This window comes from Callithrix jacchus, chromosome 19, assembly GCF_049354715.1.
Source record: "Callithrix jacchus isolate 240 chromosome 19, calJac240_pri, whole genome shotgun sequence".
Taxonomy (NCBI): domain Eukaryota; kingdom Metazoa; phylum Chordata; class Mammalia; order Primates; family Cebidae; genus Callithrix; species Callithrix jacchus.
Window position 1 is genome coordinate 43,519,754 of NC_133520.1, and position 14,477 is coordinate 43,534,230.

Here is a 14,477-nt window from a genome sequence, read left to right on the forward strand (position 1 = left end):
CAAGCTTTTAACCAGATACAAGACAGCCCGGAACACCAGCTGTTTAGCATGTAGATAAAACCAAACAATGTTTCGAGAGGTTGACTCCAAACACAGCAAAAGATAAGGAGATTTAAGATGTAATCACCAACACGTCACCTTGTTCCTAATCATCGTCAGGCTTGACTGGGCCCCGGAGGGAAAGCCTTGACCCTAGGGGCCTAGAAACACAGAAGAGAAGCACACGCACAGCAGTCGGGCCACGTCCACCTAAGGAACAGCCACAGCTCAGGCGGAGCGCTGCGGAGGATCCTGGATCACCCTCCCAGGATCTGGCTGGGTGCGGCCCCGGAGCCCTGCTCTAGGTGGACGCCCAGGACTGGGGAGCCACCGGTCCCGCCTGCCCGCCGGGCCACCGCGCGCGGGCGCCTCTGCATCGCCACACCCTCGGAGGAAAGGCGCCTGCAAGGCTCCAGAAAACACAAGTCTCCTGGCTATTCTCTGGGGTGAATGCTGGGCACCCTCTGCTCTAAGTCCCTCGGGGTGGGAAGTTAGTGAACTTTCGGAATGGGGGAAAGGCGCAGGACGGGCGAGCCGGGGGCGGGGGAGGGGGGGCCGGGGGCGGGGGCGGGGCGGAGGTGGTTTCCTGAGTATCTCCCTCGGGAGCCGTCCCCGCGCTCAGCCGGCAGGAGGGAGGAGGCGCGGAGACCGAGCTGACTTCTCCCCTCGCCGGCTGGCTTTCCAGTAAAGCTGCGCAAGGGAGAGGTGAAGCGGGCTCGGGGGAGGCGGGTGCGCAGCCGGCGCCCGGCCGCCCGGGCCTGGGCGCGGCGGGAGGGGCGGCGGCCGGGCTCGCAGCTCTGGGCCCCGAGGCGGGCGGCGGCGGCTCCTCACTGCACCATCCTGCCGGCGGCGGCCCCTCCCACAGCACCCCACCCCCGCTGCCGCCGCCGCCCCGGGAGCCGGCCCGGGTCCCAGTCGGTGCCGCAAGGAGCCGGCGAGCGGAGCGCCAGCTCGGGACCGCAGCCGCCGCCGCACCGGGCACTTGTGTCTGCCCGGAGCCGGCTCCCCTCCCTGCCCGTCCCCTCCGGTCCCCCTTCTCCCCGCCCCGCGCCCTCCCTCCTTCCGTCCCGCTCCTCCCGCGACCGCCCCCTCCCGCCGGCCGCGCTCCCAGCGGGCGCTCAGCTCCCCGCGCTCCTCCAGCTCGGTCTCCAGCTCCACCTCCGGCTCCCGCTCGCCCTACGCGCCCGGCTCCCCGCGCGCCCGTCCCGAGTCCGCTGCGCGCCGGCGGCCACCCGGTCATGTCAGGATGGAGATCCGGCAGCACGAGTGGCTCTCGGCCTCCCCGCATGAGGGCTTCGAGCAGATGAGGCTCAAAAGCCGCCCCAAGGAGCCCTCCCCGAGCCTGACCCGAGTGGGCGCGAACTTCTACAGCAGCGTCAAGCAGCAGGACTACAGCGCCAGCGTCTGGCTCCGGAGGAAAGACAAGCTGGAGCACGTAAGGGCTACTTGCTCCAGGGGGCCTTGGCCGGGCACCTGCCGCACGCACCCTCCCCGCGGTGGTGGCAGGAGAGCGCGCGGGGCGCGGGGCGTGGGGCACGGGGGCCAGGCGAGGGGATCCCGGCAGGCGCCCGCGTCCTGGGTCGGATCCGGGGGCATCTCTTCCTGCAGTTTCTTGCCTTAATGCCTCGGCTGCGGAGAGGGGAGGACAGGTTCCCTTTCGGGATCCTCTTGGTCCCTGCTGACCCGACTTGCCCACCCGTGTCTCCCTGTAGGGTTCATTTGCAGTGTGTTGTTGGGGTACCTGAGCAGAATGAGCAAGAAGTGGAAGTGCCACAGCGTGGCTCCAAGCAAGCCGGCGGGGCATGGTAGTGGGCTTTAGAGGGGACGTTTGCCTGCGTCTCTGGGGTTTGTTTTACTCAGACCAGAAACACAGATTAACGAATGAGTAAAGTTGGCGCCACTAGCCACCAGTGTGGACCCGCACACAAGCCATTGGAGTTTTTCTGCAGAGTATCCGCTGGGATGAGCAGTTGGCGATCCTTTCTACTTGAGCCCAGCTAGGGAGAGATTTGCGCGTTGCTAGTAGAAAGGCTAAAAAGGAGCCGATGCTGAGGCTCTCCAGAAATCCGCCGCTCTGGTGGGCGGGGGCCAGTGAGAGGGGACCTCCACTCCCAGGAGTGTCGACTTCACGCCAAGCGTTATTGGCTCTGGAGTTGAGTGAGCTCCTAAGGCTTGCTATTTTGAAAGAAAAAAAGACCCTTCTAAAAAGGTGTTTAGTGGATCCACGGTTTCAAATTTGATCCATCAGCGTCTTCTTAAACCAAATGTTAAAATTAAACTAAGAGAATTATCTCAAGAGTGCAGCACAACTAGCTAAGGAGAAGATGCTATTTCTTCCTGCGGAGCTGCAGAACCCAAATTGAGTCTGCTTATGGAATGTGGAGGTTTCCTTGTATTTGGGTCAGGACGCCAACAATGATTAAAAAAAAAAAAAAAAAGACCAAGAACTCGTGGAACTCACTCATTTCCAACTGCTGCACCGACCTGATCCCATCTGCCCCCCTCCAAAGCGCTCCGCCTGGGCTCTGCAGCACCGGTAGGCTTCTTCCCAGGAGGAAACACTCGAAGAAGGGGCTTTTCTCTATTACAATCGGAAAGGAAGGTCTGTGCCTGCTTTCTGAGGGCCTGATGAAGTCATTGAGAGCTCTGATATGAAGCTTTGAGTTGGGTAACAAGCACTGTTTTACCTGTAGACAGCCATTTGCTAATGTCAAAAGGACGCCTCATATCCTTAAGACCATGGAAGTCTCTGAAGATTTATAGGTTGGCAAGCTGTTTGAAAGGCAACAGCGTCCATTAAAAATGCCCTCTCCAGAATTAGTGAAGGGGCTGGTGGTGTTATGAATTTAAAGGGGGCAAATAGCATCTTTATGTATTACATGCAAAGAGCCTGCCATCAATGATGTGGCTGATTTTAGTATCAGGGAGAACAGTCTAGCCTTGAGAGGGTGACAGAACATATCTTCGTTTTAGTTTCACTCTGGATGTGTGTTCATTTGCAGCCTGTGCTTTTAGCTGGTCTATTTCTTTTATTCTCTTACTGAAAATCAGTAGTGCAGCCTTCTGTGACTGTATCTTGAGTCATAAGCGGTGCACACAGTATACTTAAATGTTTTCTCACTTTAAGATTTTCATTGAAAGTATCAAGTCATACCATGTGGGCCCCAGCAGCCTCACCTTTCTGCGTGAGTATAGGATGCTTAGCCTCCTCTGAGGATCGGAGAGCAAGGAAAGGAAGATGTGATTGTTTAAAAGCATGTGAGCATCTGTGCTTTCTTCTTCACTCAGATGCTCCAAAAGAGAGCATTGAATTCACTTTTTAAAAATCACTCTCCTCATTTGATATTTAAATCAGTGTAGCATTTATTTTACTTTTTCAACTACATTTCATGAAAGATGCGTATATCTATTCTGACATTTTTCTCTACACCCTCTTTCAGTTAGAAAGGAGACTTTAAATTTCTTGGTGGTATTTATTCTCTTGATCCTTGGAAACATCCACAAACATTTTTAATGAATGAAAATTAAGGTGCTATGAAAAATTATGTTAGTATACAAATGTCAATTTTATGTTAATTCAAGAGCTAGGTATTTATAATACAGGTCATGTTGAATACACTATGATATTTCAGGTAGTTTGATGGTAATTTCTAATAGAAATTAATATTTGAGATGTCAAAAACCTAGAATAAATGTAAGCTAGTATCGCTGCTACAGAAAGCATAGAAAGGTAATGTTGATGTCACGGTAAACGACATTCTGAATGTACGAGGTACCTTCTAATTCAGTGTTGCAGGGATTAGGGTGACTGTGTCATGTGAGATTCAAAGGTGATATACGGTGCTTTAAAAACACCCTTCTGGCCTGTTTAATCAAATGGATGGCTACTTTTTGATTATGTTGAAAAAATGCATTCATAATTATGATGGAGATTATATGCCTGAAAACAACCTACTCAGTTATTTTGCTGATGCTTTAAAAGCCAATCTAAGTATTAAGGAAATAACTAAATAATGACTTCAAATGACACACATATTTGGTCATCATAATAACAGAATTCCCTGAAATGAAATGTGGTAGTGTGTGGGCTCTGTTCAGATTTCAGAGGGACAGATAAATCTGAAAGTCAACAATATGATATAAAGCAGAAAACTAAAGAATGTGTTTCCACCCATGTTGCTAAAAGTGGGAATAATTTATTTCTTCTTTTCTGATTTAAAGACAACTAGACCAATTCTCAGGTTGGACAAGAGAAAAATGACCTGAATTAGTTGAGGATTGGAATCAATCTTTAAATATGGTTTCTATCACTGGTTGGTCGACACTTAAGATGAACCCTTACTAAGAAATAAATGTATATAGGGAAACTTTCCTTACTGAAACCATGAATTAGAAGCTGCAAGGAAGTCATATTTTATAACAAGAATTTTGGACTTTGAATTCTACTTGGAAATTTCAGGAAAAAGTAAAATTGCTGGCTATACACAGAATGTTATTTTATTAGTTACAAGTAATGCTCTTGGTTGTTAAAATCTTTTGTTTGCTGTTCTGCCTCAGAATGTCTAGAGCTTTGGAAGGGTTTAGGGTTGGGAAATGGTGGAAGTTCTGTTCTCTGCGGGGTCTTCTATTTAGGTCTAATGTAAAAGAGAAGGGTTCTGGTCTAGCAAAGCAAGAGGAGCAAGGGACGACTTCCAACCCCCCAATCCACCCTGCATTGTAGCCTCCCTAGGGCTGGGTCACTTTGAAAGTAACCATTTAATAAGATATGACTATCCCAGAGGATAGCATGGCGTTGGGCTGGCATCCTTTGGTGCTACATGCTTTCTTGAACTTTTTTTCTTTTTTAAAGGGGTAGAGATGCAGAGTCTGCTGTACTTTGTTGCCTGGCTTTATGCCAGCTGCACTGTCCAGGGGTCTCCTGGTACTATTTATGAAGATGGAGATGCGTTATTTTCTTTCCTACTTATTCGACTGGCTCCTGTCAAAGTGTGGTTATGAGTGGGGTCTCTGGTGAGATTTAGACTTTGATTTTATTTCCTATTAATTCTGTGGGCAAAGGGCTCACAGTTACCAAGAGGCACAGCTGCGTTCCTCCTTAGAGAAGTCGCAGGTTTGCCATGATGACACAAGACAATCCGTGGCTGTGCTGCAGGAGCGTACAGTCTCCAAATGTCAGAGACGCGGACACCACCAAAGTGTATTATCCCCCTCGCATGTCTTGCCTGTGCCAGTTGGCTGGGGACCATCCTCATCTTGGTTGCCTTGCCTGATGGAAGCTCCATCCTGATACTTGTTTCTGTGGCTGCCAGTTGGAAAATCATGTAATGATTTTGGCTCTCAGTGCTTCCATCCAGATGTCATCCGTTCATGTGACTCATGTATATTGGCCAAAGAAAGGTTCATGGTCAAGGCTCACTTCAACAGTAGCACAGGGGGATCTAACTGAGACCCAGAGGGAAGAGAACATCTGTGACCAAGCCTCACAAGACTGCTGCAGCATACAAGCCTGTAGCGCACTGTTTGGCCTGTGTTAAATGCTCAATACACGGTACCTGTAGGTATAATGAGTCTGCAGGTGCTGCCTGGCTCTCGGGCTAAGTCCTCCCACTCTACCCCACTCTACCCAGAGAGCTTCCAGATTTCAAGTTTGAGATCAGCCTGCATGATAATCCTGGATGCAGAGTGTAGAGCTTTTGGTCGCAAGGCTGGCTTACTGTCCCGGGCCTGTTGTGTGGTCTCCTTGCCTGACTTCCCGTCCATCCTCCGGGGGCCTGACTCTTCCTGGCTAGTGGGGCCTTTGCTTGCTCCCTGGCTGGCCATTCTGAGGCTAACTTTTCTGGTTCTCACTCTCTCCTGCTAGCAGAGACAAACTCCTTGTCCCGTCTCCAACTCCTGCTTCTCTTTCCAGCTTGTGCTGGTGGATGGAATTAAGTCAAGCAATGTTTCATTTATCTGCAGGATGTCTCAGACAGCCTATTTAAAATTGAAAGAGAGAGCAGAAGACAGACTTGGTAAAGAGTAAAAGCAGAATCCTTAATGTTCGCACTTGTAGTGAGCCATAGTATCTTGGTTTCTTTAGTAAGTGCCTCACACTTAAAAAAAAAGGTTGTCTCCTCTAAGTGTGAATTTGCACCTACTTAAATAGAGTTTATGTTACCAGTGAATAGTAAATAAATGCCAAGTGCACACTTGCCTCCTGGAATAAATTATTCACATGAGGAGCAAAGGATAAATGGATTGGAGCACACTTGGTCACAGCGGTCTAGGCTCATGTTATGTAATGCCATTTTTGTCCCACGGAGAAGATCCATGAAAATACCACACAGAGTGGATGGGTAAAGCACCAGAAGACAGGGTTCAGCCTAAGGGAATGAACCTTTAAAATGCTCCATTAAAAATCCAACAAACAAAAAGTCTGGCAGATGCTTAAGAACATTAGCATTTACCAGGATCATTTCCTGCGGTTTTAGATAAGCGACACAGACAAGCTGTAGGTGGAGCCAGGATTCTCTGCCTCCAACTCATCAGTCAAGACGTGAAAGTTTAGAATTCTCTTGAGCATCTTCCAGCGGGTCTCAGGGTATGTCCACTGTTGTCCTTGTCACCGCTACAGTCAATGAAGACTAAGGGTCTTCTCTTGCTGCAAGTTGACGTTGCAGTGTATTTTGAAAAAGTTTCGATTTCTTTGAACTCTCTTGGGTGTGGCTTATTGACTTATTTTAACATAATCATGGGCACATATCATATTTTATTTAATTTGAGAAACTCAGGATGATTGACTTTAAGGTTTCTTTTTCATCTCTTCTTCCATATAATAGCTACATGCCAATTTATGGCTAGTTTCTCTAAAAGTCTTTGCTTCTCTCTATAGACTTCTGTATTTATCTCAGGTTTAAACTTACTGTAACATTTTTTAGTTCTTCTCCAAATAAATCTGATGGGTCCTTTGAACTTCTGGGACATGGCAGTAGTTGTAATAGTTATGTTCTCATACTGAATTGACTGATAGATGGCATAGTTAGACAGGGGTGGAGTCTATGGCAGGATCTCACACCAGAAATGTTGCTTAAACTGTATATATTGGGGACATTCAAATTACCCAGTTGCTTAAGATTCATACCTGCACAGAGTGTGTGCTAAAAGTTTAGGGTACAGTGTGAATGTTGTGGTACAGTTGGAAGGTCAAACTGTGGTGGTTAAGAGATAGCCCTTTTAACCAAAAAAGCACATTTAAAATTTTCTCAGAAAGATAGAAAAATGAGCCCAGTATCTCAAATCACAAATCTAGCATTTAAGAAAGTGAAGAATGAGGCAATCTTTCCCAGGTAGCCTTATCTGCACTGGGAAGTCTTCTTGTGCCTGACATTTGAAGTGGGCCCCAGTTGAACTACCTGCCTGGACATGATGGGACTGGAGGTCATAGCCATTGGGTGATAAATATGTTTCTTTATCCTCCAGAGTAGGCAATGAGCCTTGTGTTTCACTGACCTGAGCTGGTGTCGTGCTCCCACCAGGACGTTGTTAGGTCTGATCCAGCAATAACATGAGGAGTTAAGTGGAGAAGATGGGACTCATTCACATAAAAAAGTGCCAACTGGCAAACTCATCAGTCACCAGATATTTACTGAGTGTCTTTCATGTGAAAGATAATGTGTTAGGAAGCTGTGAGGTCTATAATTCAACAAGCACTTATTTGACATGTACTGTGTTATTAGCAATGCTATTAAATATAAAGACAGTGCAGGGTCCCTTCCTTGAAGATGTTTCAAGTTGTGAAAACAGAGTTACAATATAACTGCAGTGTTATGATTAATATAGAAAAATGCAAAATATTAATAGTATAAGAATACTGCCTTCAAGGCACTGGTTGTTTAAATGATATAGTTAAAAAAATAAGCAATGAATACATACACAATGTATGTCATACATAATGATAATGTATCATAACAAAATTCATTTTATTCCAGTAATGCAAAGTTGACATGAAATTTGAAAAGCAATTACTGTATTTTATCATATTAATAAAACAAAAGGGTAAGACCATACAACAGTCTCAATCGATGAAGAAAAAGGATCTGATGAAATTGTATACCCATGCATGATAAAGTTCTCAGCTGACAAGAAATAAAAGCAGTCCTTACATTCTGATAAAAAATTTCTTTAAAAAGAACCACAGTTAATGGTGAACTATTGAAAAATTGTCCGTGTAGATTGTGAGGGAGACAGATGCCCACAGTCATCACTTCTCACTAGCATTGTAGTACAGGAAGTCACAGACAACACAATAAGGCAAGAAAAAGAGAGAAAAATATTTAAGAATTGAAATGTGTAATGACATTGTCACTATTAGCAGACAATATGATTGTGTACATTTGAAAATACAAAATATTGTGGCACTATCTGCAGTAGCAAAGACTTGGAACCAATACAAATGCCCATCACTGACAGACCGGATACAGAAAATTAGGCATATATACACCGTGGAATACTATGCAGCCATAAGAAAAGATGAATTCATGTCCTTTGCAGGGACGTGGATGAAGCTGGAAACCATCATTCTCAGCAAACCGACCCGCATGTTCTCACTCATAGGTGGGTGTTGAACAATGAGAATACATGGACACAGGGAGGGGAACGTCACACACCAGGGCCTGTTGGGGGATGTGGGGGCTGGGGGAAGGATAGCAGTGGGTAGGAGACTTGGGGAGGGATAACGTTAGTAGAAATGCCTAATGTAGATGATGGGGGGATAGATTCAGCAAACCACCATGAGGTATGTATACCTGTGTCACAAACCTGCATGTTCTGCACGTGTACCCCAGAACTTAAAGTATAATTTAAAAAAAAAGAAAATACAAAATAAACTACAGATATACTTAATGATTATACTGTCACTGGATTTATCAGGGCCACTGGATTCAAAGCCAATATGCAAAATTTAGTTAGAAAAAAATTCCAGTATAAAACTTTAAAAAATTACCATTTACACTAGCATAAGGATGTCAAACACTTAGGAATAAATTTAATAAAAGCTGGTAAGACCTCTTTTTAATTCTCCCCCACATTCATCTGTACAGTAGATCCATTTCCAATTAAAATGTCAACAAGTGTGTGTGTATTGAAAAGGGCCAACAATAGCCAAGACAGTCTTTAAAAAGAACAGAGTTAGCCTGCTTCCAGATATCTAAACTTAGTCTAAGCTAGATTTATTAAAGCAGTGTGGTATTGGTGCAAGGATAAACAAATAGGTAATTGACAAACTAGACAGTGCAGATACAGATACTTGATTTAAGGCAAAGGTGACTCTGTAATGCAATGGGAAAGAGATAATCTTTTCGAAAAAGAGTGCTAGGTCAGTTGTATATCCACATTAAAAATATACATTGATTTCTTTTTAAATATGAATCAGTTTAATATGAGCCATAGACCTAAATTGAAAATTGAAATGATGAGGCTTCTAGAACAAATGTAATACAAAATCTCCATCAACTTGACTAAGGAAAAATTTTGAAGCAGTTTTAATAATCCCAATTTATTAGATTAGTAAACTGGACTACATTAGAACTCAGTGCTTTTGTTTATAAAATATTTGATTAGCTTAGCAGCATGAAAGGCAAGTCACAAAGAAGGATATATATATATATATATATATATATATATATATATATATATATACACACACACACACACACACATATATATAATTTATTTTAGAAGACTATATTTTTAACACACACTTTGACAAAGAGTTTTAATCCAGGGTATGTAAAGAGCACCTACAAATCAATAAGAAAAACACAGACAGCCCAACACAAAGTGAGGAAGACACTCAAACAGGAACTTCACAAAAGAGGATATCCAGATGGGCAGTAAATGCATGAAAAGGTCCTTGACATCATTAGTTATCAATGAAGTGCAAAATGATACACCATTATACAAACACCAGAATGGCTGAAATTAAAGTAAGGAAAAGTGACCAAAGTGTTGATGAAAATGGGGAGCATCTGTACCTCTCATAACTTCTGGTAGGACTTCATCATAGCTGCTTTGGAAAACTTTTGCAGTATCTACTACATTAAACACATCTTTTGATATTTAGACCCATAAAATTTAAATTCTATGTATATATCAAACAGATATGTGCTCAGGTTAATGAAAGACATGCACACAAATGCTTATTGATGCATAATTTTCGTTATTTACAGTAGGATGCATCCCTAATATCCAACTATAGTTGAATGGACAATGTATTGTAGTTTATCCATACAGTGTAATACAGTAAGCATTGAAAGAGATTTTATATGTATCTATTGCATCTGTATGCAATCATGTGGCTGACTCTTTTAGGTGTAGTAATGAATGAAAGAAGACAGACATAGAGAGTATGATTCTATTTATGTCAAAAAACAGGGAAAGCTAAAGTATGGAGCTAGGACTCTGAATTAGTGATTAGTTTTAAGGATATAATGGGGACTGTCTCAAAAGAAAAGAAAAGAAGGGAAGGGAAAGAGAAAGGGAAGGGAAGGGAAAAGGAAGGGAAAGGAAAAGACAAATCAACGGAAAGAACCTCAGGTTTGCTTGGCATTCACACAGTTATAATTATCAGATGAAGAAGATAATACACAAGGCTGCATCTAAACCATCCCAGAGTTAGAGATTTCATCGATCGTCTTTTGAGACTTGGGAAATGGAGTTACTTTAGTGACCTATTTCAATATCTAATATCATTGTATATGGTGGACTGTTATGGGAACTTCAATTTCCATACATCTCCGTTTTCATTAGTCTGGAGGAGAATGTTAACTTTTTAAACTTTCCCTGAGTAATTTTGTTGAGCTTGTTGCCCTGCCTAAATCTGCTGGCTCATCATTTAGCTCCCACCCTGCTCTGGCTGAGTGGACTTGATCAGAGACTGTAAGACACTTTGCATCAGGGAATGTGTCAAACCCGCCAAATTACTCTTAAACGCCTGCCAGCCTTGATTATTAAGAATTGCCTACTATGACTTCCTGACTCAACTGATTCCAAACTTTCTATTCCCTGAAATCCTCTTGCTTTCAACCATGATGTGTCCATGATGTGTGCACACACTGATAAAAGTCTGTCCTATAAGCTTACTAATATGTCTTTCTATTAAAAAAAAACCCTTTAATTTGGACTAACTTTACATCTACAGAAAATTTGCAGACAGTACAAGCATCTCCTCCATACTCTTTACCCAATTTCATTTCCCCTAATGTGTTATCATCTCAACTCCACACTGTATTTGAATTTCACTAGTTTTTAAATTAATGTCCCTTTTCTGTTCCAGGATCTTATCCAAGATACCACATTGCATTTAGTTGTCATGTGTCCTTAGTCACCTCTTGTCCATGACAGTTTCTCAAGCTTTCCTTATTTTTCACCACCTTGACAGCTTAAAGGCATACAGGTCAGGTCTTTTATAGAATGCCTCTCACTTTGTGTATGTCTGATTTTTTTTCTTGATTAGACTGGGATTATGAGCCTTGGGATGGAGTACCACAGAGGGAAAGTGCGCTTCTTGTCACATCATATCACGGCATTCATGCTAATCGTGTGACATTATCAATGATGCTAATCTTTGTCATTTGGTTAAAGTAGTGTTTGCCAGATTTCTCACGGTAAAGTTACTGTTTTTCCTTTTCTACACTCTAATTTTTGGAAGCTAGTCAAGAACTCCCACATCCTCACATTCAACAACTCCTGGGCTAGGGAGTAGCTGCATCTATTCTTTGTAATTTTTTTGTAAGGAAGGTTAATCTATTTTCCCTCAATATCTATTTATTCCATCCTTTACTTGTATCAGTAGAACCCTGGGATATTTATCTTATGTTGTCGGTAAAATTCAATTCGATGTTACTTATATTATTCTTTAAGTTGTCTTCTCTTTGGCCATGAGATGCTCTTTGGGCTCCAGTGGCCCTTGGACATGCCCACATCCTTTTATTTTGGGGAACTTCCTTACTGTGTGGTACTACAAAAATACTCCAGGCTCACCTCATTTTCTGCCCTTTCCTAACATCTTCTTAAAGATATGTTCTTGGCTGGGTATTGTAGCTCATGCCTGTAATCCCAGAACTTTGGGAGGCCGAGGCGGGCAGATCACCTGAGGTTGGGAGTTTGAGACCAGCTTGACCAACATGGAGAAACCCCGTCTCTACTAAAAATACAAAATTAGCTGGGTGTGGTAGCACATGCCTGTAATCCCAGCTACTCAGGAGGCTGAGGCAGGAGAATTGCTTGAACCTGGGAGGTGGAGGTTGCGGTGAGCCAAGAGGGTGCCATTGCACTCCAGCCTGGGTAACTAGAGTAAAACTTAATAAAAAAAAGATATTTTCTAATAAGTATATTAAAAATGATATTACATTTTCTGCCTCAATAGGGTCCACTCTTAAAAGGCTCTAATAAGAGAAATACATAGTCATTTAATATATCTGGTAAAATTTCAATATGCATGTTTTGGTAAAGATGAAACCTCTGCCTTGGAACTTTGTATAAAACTCCTGAAATGCCCTTAATTATAACCCTGGTGTATACACTCTCATTCCGATGATGGAGAGATCTCTTCTGTGAAGCAAATGATAGGGCATGCTAACTGGTACAGTGACTTCATGCAGCACCCTAACATTGTGCACGCATGTGTGTATAGATACTCTCTTTGTACATACAGATCTTGTTTTCCTTTTCTTCCCAGCATCAGTGGTCTGTTGTCAGAGAATCATGTTCCGCACTTGACATTCATAATTCCATTTGTATTCCATGGTTCCCCATTTGGCGTTATTTTCCAGCCTTTGTGTGTGGTGTGTGTATATGTGTGTGTGCTTAGAATATTTGGCCTGTGTGTGGGAAAGGGAACCTCCACAGTCAGCCATCATGGTTTTATCTCTTCAGAGCCAAGATACTATTATCTGAGATTTCATACCTCCTTCAAAAACTGGCTTGGGAACTTTTCAACACCAGCCCATTCATCCATACTAAGAAATCATCTCCAAGGAGACCCAGGAAAAGATGGATAAGAAGAGAGGAACTATGGTGAGACAGGCATTGAAATGCTTCAAAAACCTGGCGCTCCAAGGCTGATGTAAACTTTGGTGAGGCTTTCAGGAGTGTGAGAGTGTGAAGAATGTACATGTATCTCTGGAGTCCTCATCTCTCATTTCAAGATGCTTTTTCCCCACTCTAATCAGCCTGCTAATGGTACTGCTCCCAATAAGCCACCAAGTAATTCCTGCCTTCTCATACTCCTCACTTCCTGGTCACACCAAGAGTATAGGCCTATCGGAGGCTAATTCATAAGGGTATCCTATAAACCAAAAACTGAAATTAATGTCATCTTGGTTGTGGCTTTTCTTCACTCTAGGGAATCTTACAAAAATGAGGTAACAGCAAGACAACAATCCTCAGAGCTTTGCTGAAGGCAGCTTATGAGAAGGAGCACTTTACTATCTCTTCAACAAAAAAACCAAGGCGAATTAGAAGGCCTCATGTCCTCTAAGTGTAAAGGAGGAAGAAAGAAAGGCAGGGGCTGCATGGAACAGATGCAATATCCCCACTGATAACTAGCATTTGTATTGACAAAACATCAATATGATCAATAATGAGCAATGTACAAAGTTCAAAAGAGTCAGGCATTTCCTCTTTATGGAATTTATTTATTTATTTATTTATAAAAGATGGAGTCTTGCTCTGTCACCCAGGCTGGAGTGCAGTGGCGCAATCTCTGCTCACTGCAACCTCCACCTCCTGGGTTCAAGCAATTCTCCTGCCTCAGCCTCCAGAGTAGCTGGGACTATAGGAGCACGCCACCATGCCTGGTTAATTTCTCTTGTATTTTAGTAGAGACAGGTTTGCCCAGGCTGGTCTCGAACTCCTGAGCTTAGGCAATCTGTCCGCCTTGGACTCCCAAAGTGCTAGGATTACAGGAGTGAGCCACTGCTCCAGGCCTATTTACTTATTTTGAGATTGAGTCTTGCTCTGTCGCCCAGGCTGGAGTGCAGTGACATGATCTTGGCTCACTGCAACCTCCACCTCCCAGGTTCAAGTGATTCTCCTGCCTCAGCCTCCTGAGTAGCTGGGATTATAGGAACCCACCACCATGCCTGGCTAATTTTTGTATTTTTAGTAGAGACAGGGTTTTCCCATGTTGGCCAGGCTGACTTTGAACTCCTGACCTCAAGTGATCTGCCTGCCTCAACCTCCCAAAGTGCTGGGATTTACAGGCTTGAGCCACCATGCCTGGCCCTCTTTGGCTTTTAGATAGTTGTCTTTATTATTTTATTAGGCTATTTTTTTTCTATTTGGATATCTCACTTTACTTGACTTTTGTATTGGGTTTAGAATAACCATCACCGGATTTATAGTGAGATCTAAGAAAAGAAGTTGATATGCTCAGGCAAAATTGATTTGGGGAGAATGTA

The 14,477-nt window shown here is 43.6% G+C and overlaps 1 protein-coding gene across 4 annotated transcripts in view; it reads left to right on the forward strand.

Moving 5' to 3' along the window:
- The first annotated feature begins 952 nt into the window (after positions 1-952).
- Positions 953-14,477, forward strand: part of PLD5 (phospholipase D family member 5) — a 407,569-nt gene continuing 394,044 nt past the window's right edge. For all 4 annotated transcript variants that reach the window (XM_078357234.1, XM_054248286.2, XM_003735274.6 and 1 more), the window contains exon 1: positions 953-1,474. Coding sequence is in view for 1 of the 4 variants with exons in the window: in XM_003735274.6 (XP_003735322.2) it covers positions 1,286-1,474 (189 nt within the window). In the remaining 3 variants the exon portion in view is untranslated. The remainder of the gene's footprint in view (positions 1,475-14,477) is intronic.